The sequence below is a fragment of the Martes martes genome (genome assembly GCF_963455335.1).
Source record: "Martes martes genome assembly, chromosome: 12".
Taxonomy (NCBI): Eukaryota; Metazoa; Chordata; class Mammalia; order Carnivora; family Mustelidae; genus Martes; species Martes martes.
The window spans coordinates 47137944-47155092 of NC_137900.1; the positions used below are offsets into that span (position 1 = coordinate 47137944).

Below are 17149 nucleotides of genomic sequence, written 5' to 3' on the forward strand. Positions count from 1 at the left end.
CCAAAGGCAGAGGCTTCACCCACTGAGCCACCCAGGCACCCCAGAAGTTTATTTTATTGCTTCTGGATTTTGAGTCATAGTTATATTTTTCCCAGTGCTAAGTTTTCTTTTAGTACTAGTATGTTTTCATTCTTGACATTTATTTTTTTTTAAAGATTTTATATATTTATTTATTTGTCAGAGAGAGAGAGAGAACACAAGCAGGGGGAGCTGCAGGCAGGGCAGGCAGAGCAGGCAGAGGGAGAAGCAGGCTCCCCACTGAGCAAGGAGCCCTAGGACCCTGGGATCATTACCTGAGCCAAAGGCAGCAGCTTAACCCACTGATGTTTCCATTCTTGACATTTATATCTGTGATCTACTGGACCTTTTTCTGGTATATGGTGTGAAGTTCAGATACACAATTTTATTTTTTTCCCAAATGGCAGTTCAGTTATTCAAGCACTGCTTATTACTATTAAAAGCCCATATTTCTCGCAGTATATTGAGATGCCACCTTTATCCATTTCTGGTATTTCTTTTATTTTCGTTGTTCTTTCTACTGACTCATTTGCCAGTACTATCCTGATTTAAATATAGAGGCTTTATACTGTATTTTAATATTTGGTTGAGTTTTAACAGTTTTATTGAGATATAATTCAGATATCACACAGTTCAACCCTTTCAAGTATACAGTTTATTGGTCTTTAGTATATTCACAGATTTGTGCAGCTATTACAGCTAATTTTAGAACATTTTCATCCCCCTTATTAAAAGGAGATCCTGTATTCATCAGCGGTCATTCTCTGATGTCCCTTTCCACCTTCTAGCCCTAGGCAACTACTAATCTACTTTATGTCTCCATAGATGTGCCTATTCAGGGCATTTCATGTAAATGGAATCATACTACTTGTGGTCTTTTTTGTGAAGGTTCTTTCAGTGAACGTGGTTACAAGGCATTGATGTTGTACCTCGTATTAGTACCTCATTGCCTTTTTTTTAAAAAGTTTATTTATTTAAATAATCTCTGCACCCATTGTGGAACTCAAACTCGTGATCCTGAGATCAAGAGTTGAATGCTCTTCTGAGTGAACCAGCCAGGCACACCTGTACTTCACTGCTTTTTATTGCTGGACAATATTCTGTATATGCATATGGCGCATTTTATGTATCTTTCCAGTATTTGGTGGACTTAGATTGTTTCCACTTATTGGCTGTTATGAATAATGCTGTTAAATGTGTATTTGCATGCCAGTATTTGTGCAGATGGATGTTTTCATTTCTCTTGGGTATATATCTAGAAGTAGAATTGCTGAGTTATACAGAAACTCCTAGCTTAACCCTTTGAGGAACCACTGGACTGTTTTCCAAAGCAGTGTTGCTTCCCACCAGCATTGTATAGAGATTCCAGTTTCTCTGTACTCTCACCTTACCAGCACTTATAATTATGTCTTTTGATTATAGCCTTCCCAGTGTATGTGAAGTGGTACGTATCTTATTGTGGTTTTGATTTGCAGTCCCCTAATGGCCAGGATGTTGAGTCTCTTTTCATGTGCTTTTGGCCATATCTTCTATGGAGAAATGCCTATTTAGATTTTTTGCCCACTTTAAAAAAAAAAAAAGGGTCTTATTTTAATAATTTTAGTTTTACAGAAGAGTTTTTAAGGATAGTACAAACAGTTCCCATATATTCTTTGTCAGCCCTGTATCCATTTTTAAATTGCTATTTATCTTTTTATATTTATTTGTAAGAGTTCTTTATATATTCTGGAAAGGATATTCTAATTAGATATATGATTTGCAAATATTTTCTTGCATTTTATGGGTTGTCTTTCCACTTTCTTGATGGCATCACTTGTGGAACGTAAGTTTTTTATTTTGATGAATCCAGTTTTTAAATTTTTTTTTGTCACTTGTGCTTTGGCATCTTGTATAAGGCTTTGTCAAACCCAAGGTCACAAATTTTTATTCCTGTTTTTTCCCTAAGTTTTATAGTTCTATCTCTTACATTTAAGTGTTTGATCCGTATCTGGTATGTAGTGTAAGGAAGGGATCCAACTTCTTTTTCTCTTGCATTCTTTTTGATTTTTTTTTTATTTTTAAAGATTTTATTTATTTAATTGACAGAGAGAGAGATCACAAGTAAGCAGAGAGGCAGGCAGAGAGAGAGGGGGAAGCAGGCTCCTCGCTGAGCAGGGAGCCTGATGTGGGGTTTGATCCCAGGACCCTAAGATCATGACCTGAGCCGAAGGCAGAGGCTTAACCCACTGAGCCCCCCAGGTGCCTCTTTCTCTTGCATTTGATATGCAGTTGTCCCAGCACCATTTGTTGAAAAGACTATTTTTTTCCTATTGAATTTTCTTGGCAGTCTTGTTGAAATCAATTGACTATAAATGTATGGGTTTAATTCCGCACTGCCCATGCCATTTCATTGATCTAAATGTTTATCCTTGTGGCAGTAACACATGGTGCTGATGACTAGATTTGTAGTAAGTTTGAAATGGGGGGAGTGTGAATCCTCCAACTGTGTTCTTGTTTTTCCAGATTAGGCAGTCTGAGTCCCTTGCATCTGGGTATGAGCTTTAGGCCCATGTTAACAATTTCTACACAAGAAAGCAGCTAGGATTTAGATGGGCATTTTGTTGACTCTGTAGATCTCTTCAGGAAATATTGACATCTTACCAAATATTAGGTGTTTTTATCCATGACTGTGGGATGCCTTTTTATTTATTAGCTCATCTCTAATTTCTTTAAACCATGTTTTATAGTTTCAGTCAAATAATTTTTATATTTATTTATTTATTTTCAGTCAGAGGATTTTTAAAGGTGAAATTTTGACAGAAATTATGAAGGAAAATTTTGTGAAAACGTCTGAATGCTTAATCTAGGAATCAACCTGATTCTTATTGTGTGGTTTCATATGTTTTTTGTAAAAAGCGGTAAAAAAAAAATCAGGTTGTTTGATTTTATTTACTCTTCTTAAAATTACATTCCAGCTCTTGAAAAATAGTAGAGAGATCTGTAATTCCCAAAGTAGTAATCTTACTTTTGGTTCATAATTAAGATTTGAGAAACAGTAGAAGAACCCCTCCCACCATTTTCTTGTTTGTTGAAAACCAGCTTTTAACTTGTATTTATCTATTTCTCCCCTCCCTGCCTTGCAGAGTTTTATATGAAGGGAAAGAAAGGCTTATTCCAGGATGTGAAGTGATCCAAGCCACACCCTATGGTCGCTGTGCCAATGTCAACAATAGTTCAACTACTTCACAAAGAATCTTTATCACTTATCGAAGGGCTCCTTTAATTCGACCCCAGAATTCCTTGGCTGTAACTGATATCTGTGTTATTGTAACCAGTAAAGGAGAAACCCCTCCTCATACTTTCTGCAAAGTTGACAAAAACTTAAATTGTGGAATGGTAAGAATACAGTTGTTTCATTTTCAGTTTTATATGTACTGGCTCCTACCCCCGAAAAAAGGATAATTTTTGTACTCCTGTTTATTATTGGGTATAGAATTTACTCTGCTTGTATTTTTTGTGGTTTTTATTATTTTTAGATCTGTAACTTTTATGATTCATAATAGTTTTGAAAATCCTTAGCTATCTGATTTTTAGAATAATTTCATTGAGAAAATAAATACTTAAAATCAGGCATTCAAAATTTTTTTTTTGGTATGTGCTAATATTGCTTGTGTTACATCAATACAGATGTTTTATTATCTTTTGCGTTTCACTGGTGTCTTCACGGACAACCACAGGGAGACTGGATAGGGAACTTCCTTTTTATTTATTTATTTATTTATTTAAATTGTTGTAGTTTTACATTCTTGCTTTCCTAAGTTTTATAGTTCTGTCTCTAGGTGGGCTCCACATGCAGCATGGGGTTTTGAACTCACAACCCCAAGATTAAGAGTAACATGCTCTACCAAGCAGGCTAGGCACCCCCACTCTCTACATGCTTATTTTTTTAAAGGGCTCTAATGAACAAGAACATGGAGCATACACCTTTGATTTATAACTTTATGAGACTGAGATTTACTGTTGGGTCAGATTTATTCTGAAAAATATCTTTAGATAAAACTATTATTAGCTTTAGTGAGATACAGGCAAAGACGACTGACTAATGTATCCTGGGTATTGGTCAAGACAGTTTGCCTCTGGAGGTAATGACTTCATAGTACCTCAGTTACCTTCATAATACTAGTCTGGGCTCCTGGGCCCACTCAGCTTTGTGCCGTTTCTTTCAGAGTGTCTGATTACAGCATTCTAAACTTTCTGAAACTGTTTTATGTCAGTTTAATTTTGCAGCAGTTTTTTTTTACTCCTTTCTTTTAATATTCTGAATTTCATGTTTTGCTGTGTTTTGTAGTCTGTAGTCTTTTTTTTTTTTTTTTAAAGATTTTTATTTATTTATTTGACAGACAGAGATCACAAGTAGGCAGAGAAGCAGGCAGAGAGAGAGGAAGGGAAGCAGGCTCCCCGCTGAGCGGAGAGCCCAACATGGGGCTCGATCCCAGGACCCTGAGACCATGACCCGAGCCGAAGGCAGAGGCTTTAACCCACTGAGCCACCCAGGCACCCCATCTGTAGTCTTTTTTTTTTTTTTTTTATAAATATGGGATTGTTTTTACATCATCTGGCCTTCCCAGGTTCTTCTAGGTATATGTAGGCTTTTTTTTTTTTTTTTTTTTTAAGATTTTATTTATTTATTTGACAGACAGAGGTCGCAAGTAGGCAGAGAAGCAGGCAGAGAGAGAGGAGGAAGCAGGCTCCCCGCTGAGCAGAGAGCCCCATGTGGGGCTCGATCCCATGACCCTGAGATCATGACCCGAGCGGAAGGCGGAGGCTTTAACCCACTGAGCTACCCAGGCGCCCCCCATCTGTAGTCTTTTAAAAAAAAAAAGATTATTCATTCATTTTAAAGAGAGAGAATGCACAAGCATTCACGGGTCACGGGGAAGGACAGAAGGAGAGGGAGAGAGAGAATCTCAAGCACACTCCCTGCTGAGCATGGGGCCCAACATGGGGCTTGATCCCAGGACCCCAAAATCACAACCTTAACTGAAACCGGGGTCAACCAACTAAGCCTCCCTAAGCCTCCCAGGCACCCCTGTAGTCTGTTTGATAAACACGCTTTAAATAGATTGCACTGAATAATCAGAACCTTTAGAAGATTTTCTAAAAAATCAATTTAGGGGCGCCTGGGTGGCTCAGTGGATTAAAGCCTCTGCCTCTGGCCCAGGTAATGATCTCAGGGTCCTGGGATCGAGCCCCACATCGGGCTCTCTGCTCAGCAGGGAGCCTGCCTCCCCCTCTTTCTCTGCCTGCCTCTCTGCCTACTTGTGATCTCTCTCTCTGTCAAATAAATAAAGTCTTTTAAAAAATCAATTTATTTTCACTCTTTGGTCTTTTTTAAACATAATTTATATTTTACAGTGGGGTTCCAGTGTATTTCTGTGTTATAAGAAGTCTGTGCCTGCTTCTAATGCAATAGCATATAAAGCTGGTGAGTAAATTAAAAAAATAATTATTACTCTAGTTATTGTTGTACATTAACATTTGGTTAGTTCCCATAGTGTAGTGGTCATCATGTTCACCTAAGATTTTTGTTTGGTTAGAAGAGACAGTGTATGCTCCCTTATGTGGTTTATGGGGTTGTTCAATTCATAAATTGAATTATCTATAATATTAGCATGTAAAGGCACAAATTTCCTTAAATACATTACATACTACAGGATATATTAATATTATACCCTTCCCCAAACATGTTGTTAAATAGAAATTACCATCCCAGTAAGCATTGATGAAATGAACATTCAGGCTTTTATTCTACACCAATAGATTTAACAAGTCAATGGAAAACTTGCTTACTCTCTCTGACCTTTTTATTTTGGCAATCAGAAAGGTATCAAACTGCATCTTTACTTCTTATATTTCCTTCTCTTATCTCTGTGTGTCTGATTTGAAACCTCATGTTACTTGCCATGAAAGGTGGACTTGCTTCCTTTTTCGCTTTGTTGCAAAGAATCAGCTATATGGAGGAGAGGAGGGCCTGAGAAACTTTTCTGCCATGAAGTGTTTGAGAAATCTATCGCCACATTCTTACTGCACAGTAAAGTGTCAAGGGCTGTAAAGATTTAAGTGTGACCTCTTCATCCCACTGGTATGGTGGGATAGAAACTGAACATACAGGTATGCTCCAGTTGTAAATAGAAGCAATACTGGAATACTTCCTTGTGAAAAGAAGCAGTGTCACTTAATTTTTGATCATGCACAGTTTGTTTTGCTTCAAGAAAGTCAGGCAAATCCATATCTGAAAAATCTTGATTGTCTTCTTAAAGACAATAAGTCAGACCATTTTAATTTATAGTATAAAAATAAAGGCAGCAAATAATTACAAATTTCAGTATCATTTTAAAATGTGATACTGTTAATATTGCTGTAATATGTTGATTGTATGTGATTTCCTAAATTGTGTTTGTGTTCTGTATGTGTGTGTGGAGAGAGTGTCACTTAAAAAAGGAACACTTACAGAAACAAGCTTTGTGAAAGTATTCAGGTATTCGATAAAAGACATATTTTAGAATATAGAGCTTTGCACACTGAATTTTGACTCAGAAATTTTTGGGAGTTTAACTTAGAGATGGTCTGCATATTAGAGACATCAGAGCTTTGTAGATATTTGATTGTGAAGGGGCTTTGTTAGCTTGCCCGAGGCCCCCCTCCTCCTGCTTCCTTGGTCTCACATACTCTACTCAGACAGAGGATTTTGGTCTCATTTACTTTCATGCTGAATACTTTCTACACTGCTGCTCTCCCAAGATGAGTAAGGGCTCTGATCATTTCTATTGCCTTGCCATGATTATATAACACTTAACCCCTCCCTGAATTTTCTACTGAAATAGTTGGTGAATTTTCGTTACCACACTCTATAAGATGTTGTGGTACATAGAAGAAAATATATTAAAATTGGTGGTCTTGTTGAATAGAGTTTTAACTTCTATATTTTGTACATTTAATGTTACAATGAATGTACAATGAACGAAAAGTCCGTGAGTTAAAAAAATAAAGGGTAAACTTGTTAATTAATTTAAGTTTCTGATACGGCAAGAGGAAAAATTATTTTGAAATTTCACACATTAATATTTTCATGAAATTTGCTATTAAAATATCCTATTAATATGTATCACATATAATTTATGTGAAAGTAACTCTTGAAAAAAATTTAATACTGTCTCCTTTCTCCAAAAGGTTTAATTTTTAGATATCCAGAAGATGATTATGAGTCATTTCCGTTGTCAGAATCTGTTCCTCTCTTCTGCCTTCCCATGGGAGCTACTATAGAATGTTGGGATCCTCAAACTAAATACCCACTTCCAGTTTTTTCAACTTTTGTCCTGACAGGTTCTTCTGCGGAAAAGGTACTTTTTTTCCTCTTTTATTAAACCTATATTGTCCATGTTTTTATCCCATAAAATAATGAATATGATGTCAGTCTATTTGAATGTTAGGATTATTTGGCCACAGTTTATTTAGGGTTGAATTTGTACTGTAGTGCCCAAGGTGAGAAGTCACCATGAAAATTGGCATCAGGAGGCAGCGACCTCTGGAGCTTCTACAGAAGCAAATACAAAGTCTTCCTAGAGAGATAGCCCCCAAACCCAAGCCTCAAGATGGTATTACAGTAAAAGTTAGAAGACATAAATACCATAGGAAGAATCAGCAAGATACTATACAAAGCTGGATTAGACCCTGAATATATTGAATTGATACAATGACAATATTAAAGGTATAAATTAAATATATAATTGAAATGATTCAAGATGTTGAAACATCTGGGGAAAACAGTGTATTTTGTGAAATGAGTAGACTGGGAAGAGAATCAGAAGTCTAGAAATGAAAAATATGGTCCTTAAAATTAGAGTCACTGAATGGTTTGAACAGCAGATAAGACATACATGAAGGGAAAATTAATGAAGTGCAAGATAGATACCTCAAATGTGGCCAAAAAAAAAAAAAAAGCACATCTATAAGAGTTTAAAAATGTAGAGGATAGAATCAGAAGGATCAGTAGATATTTAATGAATTCCAGAAGGAAAGATTACAAAAGGGAGAGGCAGCATTTTAAGGGATATTGATTGGTTGTTTGCCAGGGCTGATGAAAAATGGAATCTTTATTTATTTATTTATTCAATTTATTTATTTTAAAGATTTTTTAATTTATTTGACAGAGCGCGAGAGAGGGAACACAAGCAGGGGGAGTGGGAGAGGGAGAAGCAGGCTGCCCACTGAGCAGGGAGCCCGATGTGGGGCTCGATCCCAGGACCCTGGGATCATGACCTGAGCCGAAGGCAGGTGCTTAAGGACTGAGCCACCGAGGCACCCCTGAAAAATTGAATCTTTAGACTAAAGGTATACTTGTAAAACCTTCAGCAGAAAGGTTGCTATTATAGTGAAACCATAGAACAGCAAAGGAAAAAAGCAACCAGAAAGAAGACACACTTATTTTTAAAGGGACAGCTATGAGATTGTTGGCTAATTTTTCAATGACAACATTGAGGCTCAGAAGACAAATGATATACTAAAATGGAGGGAGTACACAATAAGCAGTTTAATGGCATATAGAAAGTACTAGCCAGACTTCGCAGAAGATGGCAGAGTGGGAGGATCCTGGCTTCACCTCATCCCATGGATATATCTAGGTAACACTCACATCAGTGTAAATAACCCAGAAAACAACCTGCAGATGGGCAGAACAAACTCCACAACTAAATATAGAGAAGAGGCCATGTGAAAAAGGTTAGGAAGGGTGGAGAAGTGGTTGGGAGCTAAAAGGGACATGCATGGACTGTCCAAGGGGGAGAGGGACATCACCAGCCCCGAGAGGGGAAAGAAACAGACCCTCACCCTAAGAAGCCTGTGTGGGTAAGATGAATCTCTATAATATTTGGCTCTGAAAACCAGAGGGGCTGAATTTCGTAGGTTCTTAAAACCAGTGGGACTTAAAGCCTGAACGTTTAAAAATCAGCAGACTAGGTTCTAGGACAGCAGGGTGAGTGACAGGAAACTGAGTCCTCACACTTTTTTTTTTTTTTTAAGATTTAAAAAATATATATATTTATTTGACAGAGATCACAAGTAGGCAGAGAGGCAGGCAGAGAGAGAGAGAGGGAAGCAGGATCCCCGCTGAGCAGAGAGCCTGATGCGGGACTCGATCCCAGGATGCCGGGATCATGATCCAAGCCGAAGGCAGAGGCTTTAACCCGCTGAGCCCCCAGGCACCCTGAGTCCTCACTCTTAAAGAGATAGCACAACAAACAGTCCACAGATAGACAGCACTGAAACAGCAATTTGCTAAATGCCTGGGCCCTAGGGGAGGGAGAGTTATTTTTCATGTTAGAGTGTATCTTTAAGGGTAGGTTTCCTGAAGTGACTTCTACAGAACAAAAGAGCTGGCAGGTGCTTTTTCCCTGACCTCCCAGCATAAACACACAGCTACCTGTGGGAATCATTCACTATCTAAGTTGATTAACGGCATCCCACTCCTCCAGTCAGGCCTGCCTCAGCCCTAGTGCTGTGAGTCCTCTTCCCCAGAAGACTGGCGCAAAGCTTGCCAACACCAAGTCTCAGGACTCTGCACTTTGTGGGGCCTCCGTCCTGGTGGTGATGGCTGGTTACCTCCTGTGGAGGATGCATGCACCTTGTTATGCTCTTTGCAGGTCAGCTCTAACTGGTTCTGGTCTTGGCAGCACTGGCACATCCTCTGTGGAAGAGGACCACCACAAAACTAATAGGTACTGTGTGTGCCATCCCACTATTTTCAAGAGCAGGAGACTTAGGTGACTTTCCTAACTCACAGAAACAGACACAGAGTTAGACAAAATGAGGAGATAGGAATATGCCCCAAATGAAAGGACAGGACAAAACCAAAGCAAGAAATCTAAGTGAAACTGAGATGAGTAATATGCCTGATGGAGAATTTAAACTAGTGATCATAAAGATGCTTACTGAACTTGAGAAAAGAGTGGAGGGACATCAGTGAGACTGTTAAAAAAGGTAAAAAAGAACCACTCGGAGATAATACAATAATTGAAATTAAAAATACACTAGATAATGAGGGGCTTTTGGGTGGCTCAGTTGTTAAACATCTGCCTTCGGCTCAGGTCCTTGTCCCAGGGTCCTGGGATTGAGCCCCACATTGGGCTTGCTGCTCAGTGGGAAGCCTGCTTCTCCCTCACCCACTCCCCCTGCTTGTGTTCCCTCTGTCACTGTGTCTCTTTCTGTCAAATAAATAAATCTTTAAAAAAAAATGCTAGATGAAATAAATAGCAGACAAGAGAAAGCAGAAGAATGTAACAGTGACCTGGAGGACAAACTAATAGAAAGTAATCAAGCTCAGCAGGTGAGAGAAAAAAATTATGCAAAATGAGAATAGGCTTATCCCTCAGTGACTCTAAAAGCATAATATGTTTCTCATTATAGGGATCTCAGGAGAAGAGAGAAAAGGGAGCAGAAAATTTGTTGGAAGAAGTAAAAGCTGAAAACTTCCCAAATCTGGGAAAGGGAACAGAAATCCAGATTTAAGAGTCATTGAGAAGTCCCAACGAAATTACCCCAGGGAGGTCCCCACTAAGACACTTAATAGTTAAAATTGCAAAAAGTAGTGATAAAGAGAATTTTAAAATCAGCAAGAGAAAAGACAGTTACATACAAGGGAAACCACGTAGGCTATCAGCAGATTTTTTTAGCAGAAACTTTGCAGGCCAGAAGGAAGTGGCTTGGTGTATTCAAAGTGCTGATTGGGAAAAATCTGCAGACAAGAATACTCTATTTAGCAAGGTTATCATTCAGAATAGAAAGAGAGATAAAGAGTTTCTTAGACAAATAAAAGTTAAAGGAATTCATGAACACTAAACCAGTCCTATAAGAAATGTTAAATGGGACTCTTTGAGTGGGAAGGAAAAGCATAAGTAAAAGTAAAAAAAGTAGGAAGCATAAAAACAGTAAACATAAGTGAAACATCTGTGAAAATCAGTCAAGGGACTCATAAAATAAAAGGATGTAAAGTATGGCACCAGTAAAGAATGGGTTTAAACTTAACCAACCATTAAATTAATATAGACTGCTGTATGCACAAGGTCTTATATACAAACCTAATGGTAACCACAAATCATAATCCAGTAGTAGATAATACAAAACATAAAGAGAAAGGAATCCAAGTATATTACTAAAGAAAGCAAACCTAATAATGTAAGAGAAGAGAGCAAGATAAGAAAGGAACAGGGAAAACCTATAAAAACAACCACAAAACAAGTAACAAAATGGCATAAATACATACCTATCAATGATTACTTTGAATGTAAGTGCATTAAATGCTCCAGTCAAAGGGAAAAGGTATGACAGAATGGATAAAAAAACAAGACTCATTTCAGAACTAAAGATACCTGCAGATTGAAAATGAAGGGGTAGAGAAGCATTTCGTATGCAAATGTCAAAAAGAATCAGGGGTAGCAGTAGTTATGTTGGATAAAACAGACGTTTTTAAAAGATTTTATTTATTTATTTGATTGAGAGAGGGAGCACAAGCAGGGAAAGTGGGAGAGGGAGAAGCAGGCTCCCCCCTGAGCATGGAGCCTTACGTAGGACTCAACTTCAGGATGCTGGGATCATGACCCGAGCTTAAGGTAGATGCTTAATGACTGAACCACCCAGGTATCCTGATAAAACAGACTTCAAAGGAAAGACTGTAATGAGACAAGGAAGGCACCACATCGCGTGCGGGTGCGCGCACGCGTGCGCTCACACACACACACACACACATTGGTTTTTTTTTGGTTTTTTGTTTTTTTGTTTTTAAGAGGGAGAGGGAGGGAGAGAATCTTAAGCAGGATCCACGCCCTGTGCAGATCCCTATCTTAAACCCTGAGATCGTGACCTGGGCCGACATCAAGAGTCAGATGCTTACCCAACTAAGCCACCCGGTTGCCCCAAAGAAGGACACTCTTAAAGTGGACAGTCAAACAAGAAGTTAGAACAATTGAAAATATTTATGCACCCAACGCAGGTGCAACACAGGTAAAACAGTTAATGACAAATATAAAGGAACTCATTGATGATAATACAATAACAGTAATAATACAATAACAATGGACAGATCATCCAAACAGAAAAACAACAAGGAAAACAATGGCTTTGAAAGAAACACGGACCAGATGGATTTAATAGATATATTAAGAACAGTTCATCTTAAAACAGTAGAATACACATTCTTTTCAAGTACACATGGAATATTCTCTAGAATAGATCACATATTAGGCTATAAAACAAGTCTCAACAAAGTCAAAAAGATTGAAGTCACGCCATGCATCTTTTCTGACCACAACACAGTGAAACTAGAAATCAACCACAGGAAAAAAGCCTAGAAAGAGCACAAATACATGGAGGTCAAATAACATGCTGCTAAACAATGAATGGGTCAACCGAGTAATCAAAGAAAAAGTCAGGAAATACATGGAGACAAATCAAAATGAAAATGCAGCTGTACAAAATCCTTGGGATGCAGCAAAACTGGTTCAAAGAGGGAAGTTAAATAGCAATACAGACCTACCTCAAGAAGCAAGAAAAATCTCAAGCAACCTAACCTCATACATAAAGGAGCTAGAGAAGGAAGAAAGAAACAAAATTCAAAACCAGCAAAAGGAAGGAAATAATGAAGATTAGAGCAGAAATAAATGATATAGGAACTAAAAAAAAAAATAACAGTAGTATATATCAATGAAGCCAGAAGCTGATCCTTTGAAAAGATCAACAAAATTGACAAAACTTTAGCTGGATTCATCAAAAAAAAAAAAAAAAGAGAGAACTCAAACAATTACAGGTAAAAGAAGAGAAATAACAGCTGACACCGTAGAAATACAAAGAATTTTAAGTGTGTAAGGGAATGTTATGAAATTATAAGCCAACAGACTTACCAATCTATAAAAACCTAGATAAATTCCTGGAAGCATATAACCTCCCAAAACTGAATCAGGAAGAAAGAGAAAATTTGAACAGACCAGTTACTAGCAATGATACTGAATCAGTAATCAAAAAACTCCCAACAAACAAAAGTCTAGGACCAGATGGTTTCACACATTCATTCTGCGAAACATTTTTTCTTTTTTTTTAAGATTTTATTTATTCATTTGACAGATAGAGATCACAAGCAGGCAGAGAGGCAGGCAGAGAGACAGAGAGGAGGAAGTAGGCTCCCTGTCAAGCAGAGAGCCCCATGCGGGACTCAATCCCAAGACCCCGAGATCATGACCTGAGCCGAAGGCAGAGGCTTAATCCACTGAGCCACCCAGGCGTCCCCATTCTGCCAAACATTTAAAGAATTAATACATATTCTTCTCAAAGTTTTCCAAAAAGTAAAAGAGGAAGTAAAACTTCCAGATTCATTCTATGAGGCCAGTACCAAAACCAGATACCCAGTACAAAAAAAGAGAACTATAGGCCAGTATCTCTGATGAATATAGATGCAGAAAACCTCAACAAAATATTAGCAAACTGAATCTAAGAATACATTAAAAAAATCATTTATCACAATCAAGTGGGATTTAGTCTGGGGATGCAAGGGGTGGTTCAATATTTGCAAGTCAATCAACGCAATAAATCACATCGATAAGAGGAAGGATAAAGACCATATGCTTATTTCAGTAGGAACAAAATACAACCATCCATTCATGATAAAAACTCTGAACCAAAGTAGCTTTAGAGGGAACATACCTCAGCATAATAAAGGCCATGTATGAAAAACCCACGGTGAACATCATCCTCAATGGGGGGAAACAGAGCTTTTCCCCTGTCAATAACAAGCAAGGATGTCCACTCTCCCCACTTATTTAACATAGTATTGGAAGTCCTAGCTACAGCACTTGTACAACAAAAAGAAATGAAAGGGATCAGCAAGGAAGAAGTAAAGACTTTTTTTTTTTTTAAAGATTTTATTTATTTACTTGACAGACAGAGATCACAAGTAGGCAGAGAGGCAGGCAGAGAGAGAGAGGAGGAAACAGGCTCACTGCAGAGCAGAAAGCCCAATGTGGGACTCGATCCCAGGACCCCGGGATCATGACCTGAGCCAAAGGCAGAGACCTTAACCCACTGAGCCACCCAGGCACCCCGAAATAAAAGACTTTTATTATTTGCAAATGACATGATACTGTATATATAATACCCTAAAGAGTCCACCAAAAAACTACTAGAACTGATGATAGAATTCAGTAAAGTTGGAGGATATAAAATCATTGTGCAGAAATCTGTTGCATTTCTATACACTAATAATGAAGCAGCAGAAAGAGAAATTTATTTTATTTTATTTTTTTTTTAAGATTTTATTTATTTATTTGTCAGAGAGAGTGACCACAGGCAGACAGAGAGGCAGGCAGAGGCAGAGGGAGAAGCAACCTCCCTGCTGAGCAAGGAGCCCGATGTGGGACTCGATCCCAGGACGCTGGGATCATGACCTGAGCCGAAGGCAGCTGCTTAACCAACTGAGCCACCCAGGCGTCCCCAGAAAGAGAAATTTAAAAAAGCAATCCCATTTGCACCTGCACCAAAAATAATAAAATGCTTAGCAATAAGCATGACCAAGGTGGTGAAAGATTTATGCTCTGAAATGTATAAACATTGATGAAAGGAATTGAAGACGATGCAAAGAATTGGAAAGATAGCCTATGCTCATGGATTAGAAGAACAAAATACTGTTAAAATATACTTACTACCCAAAATGATATACAGAGTTAATGTAGTTCCTATCGGAACACCAACGGCATGTTTCAGAGAGCTAGAACAAACAAATCTCAAATTAAGATGGGACCACAAAAGACTCTGAATAGCCAAAGGAGTCTTGAAAAAGAAAAACAAAGGTGAAGATATCACAATTCCAGATGTCATGTTATATTAAAAAGCTGTAGTAATCAAAACAGTATGGTACTGACACAAAAATAGACATATAAAACAATGGAACAGAATAGAAAGTCCAAAAATAAAACCCACAATCCTATGTCAATTAGTTTTCAACAAAAGAGGCAAGAATATGCAATGGGAAAAAGTCTTTTCAACAAATGACGTAGGGAAAACGGAATAAGTACATGCAAAAGAATGAAACTAGATTACTTTCTTAACCATACACAAAAATAAACAAAATGGATTAAGGATCTAAATGTGAGACCTGAAACCATAAAAATTCTAGAAGAGATCATAGGCAGTAATTTCTCTAACATAAGCTATGGAAGCATCTTTCTAGATATGTCTCTTGAGGCAAGGGAAACAAAAGCAAAAACAAGCTATAGGAATTACATCAAAGTGAAAATCTTCAACGCAGTAAAGGAAACAGCCAACAGAGCTAAAAGACAGTCTACTGAATGGGTGAAGATATTTTGCAAGTGAAATATCTGATAAAGGGTTAGTATCCAAAATATACAAAGAACCTATACAACTCAACAGCAAAAACCCCTATAATAAACCAATTTAAAAATAGGCAGAAGAGGGACGCCTGGGTCGCTCAGTGGGTTAAAGCCTCTGCCTTTGGCTCAGGTCATGATCTCAGGGTCCTGGTATCGAGCCCCGCATCGGGCTCTCTGCTCGGCAGGGAGCCTGCTTCCCTTCCTCTCTCTCTCTGCCTGCCTCTCTGCCTACTTGTGATCTCTGTCAAATAAATAAAATCTTTAAAAAATAAAAAAATAAAAAATAAAAAAAATAGGCAGAAGACATGAAAAGACATTTCACCAAAGAAGACATACAGATGGCCAACAGGCACATAAAAAAAGATGTTCAGTATCACTCATCATCAGGGAAATGCAAATCAAAACCACAATAAAATATCACCTCATACCTGTCAGAAGGGCTAAAATCAACCCAAGAAACAACAGGTGTTGGTGAGAATGTGGAAAAAGGGAATCCTTATCCACTGTTGGTGGGAATGCAAACTGGTACAGTCAATGTGGAAGACAGTATTGAAGTTCCTCAGAAAATTAAAAATAGAAGAGATATGTGCATCCCTATGTTTATTGCAACAGTATTTAAATTATTGAAGCAGTCCAAGTGTCTATTGATAGATGGATAAAGAAGAAGTGGTATGTGTATACAATGGAATATTGTTCAGCCAGAAAAGAATGAAATCCTGCCATTTGCGACATTGCAGCATAATGCTAAATGAAACTAAGAGAAAGACAGATATCATGTGATTTCACTCATATTTGGAATTTAAGAAACAAAACAAGTAAATGAACAAAGGGGAAAAAAGAGACAAGCCAAAAAACTAAACTCTTATCTATAGAGAACAAGCTGATGGTTACCAGAGGGGAGGTGGGTGGAAGGATTGTTGAAATAGGTAAAGGGAATGAAGAGTACACTTTTACCTTGATAGGCAACTGAGTAATACATGGAACTGTTGAATTACCGTATTGTACACTTGAAACTAGTGTAACGCTATATGTTAACTATACTGTTAAAATACTAGACTTAGAAGAAAAGATGAGGTGTGCCTGGGTGGCTTAGTTGGTTTGGGTGGTTGTCTTTGGCTAGGGTCGTGATCCCAGGGTCCTGGGATGGAGCCCTGCATTGGGCTCCCTGCTCAGTAGGGAGCCTGCTTCTCCCCGCCGGCGCCCCTTGTGTGTATGCGTGCGTGCTCTCTGTCAAATAAGTAGAAATAAAATCTTAAAATCTTAAAATAAAATCTTAAAAAAAGAAAAAAGATGAATAGTAGAACCCCACTGGAATAAAAAACGATCTGTTTATTCTAAGATACCAGGGTTTCCTGGGTAGCTCAGTTAAGCATCTAATTTCAGCTCAGGTTGTGATTTCAGGGTCCTCGAATCTACTTGTCCCTTTGCCCCTTCCCGGCTTGTGCATGTACTCTCTCGTGCTGTCTCTCTCTCAAATAAATAAACTCTTAAAAAAAAAAAGAGAGAGAGAGAAGGATACCCTTAAGAAGATGAAAAAGCAGACCACAGGAACACCTGGGTGGCTTGGGTAAGTGTCTGCCTTCAACCCAGGTCGTGATCCTAGGGTCCTGGGATCGAGCCCCACATCAGGTTCCTTACTCAGCGGGGAGTCTGCTTCTCCCTCTGCATATTTCTCTCTCTCTGCAAATAAAAGTAAAAATCTTCAAAAAAGGAAAAAAGCAGGC

At 38.2% G+C, this 17149-nt stretch overlaps 1 protein-coding gene across 1 annotated transcript in view; it reads left to right on the top strand.

Annotated features, from left to right (window-relative positions):
* The window catches only part of DENND4C (DENN domain containing 4C), a 136792-nt gene that overhangs the window by 44849 nt on the left and 74794 nt on the right, over positions 1-17149 (top strand). Inside the window, exons 3-5 of the mRNA XM_080819876.1 lie at positions 3141-3393; positions 5413-5482; positions 7228-7397. Of these exons, the coding sequence (XP_080676002.1) occupies positions 3141-3393; positions 5413-5482; positions 7228-7397 (493 nt within the window). The remainder of the gene's footprint in view (positions 1-3140; positions 3394-5412; positions 5483-7227; positions 7398-17149) is intronic.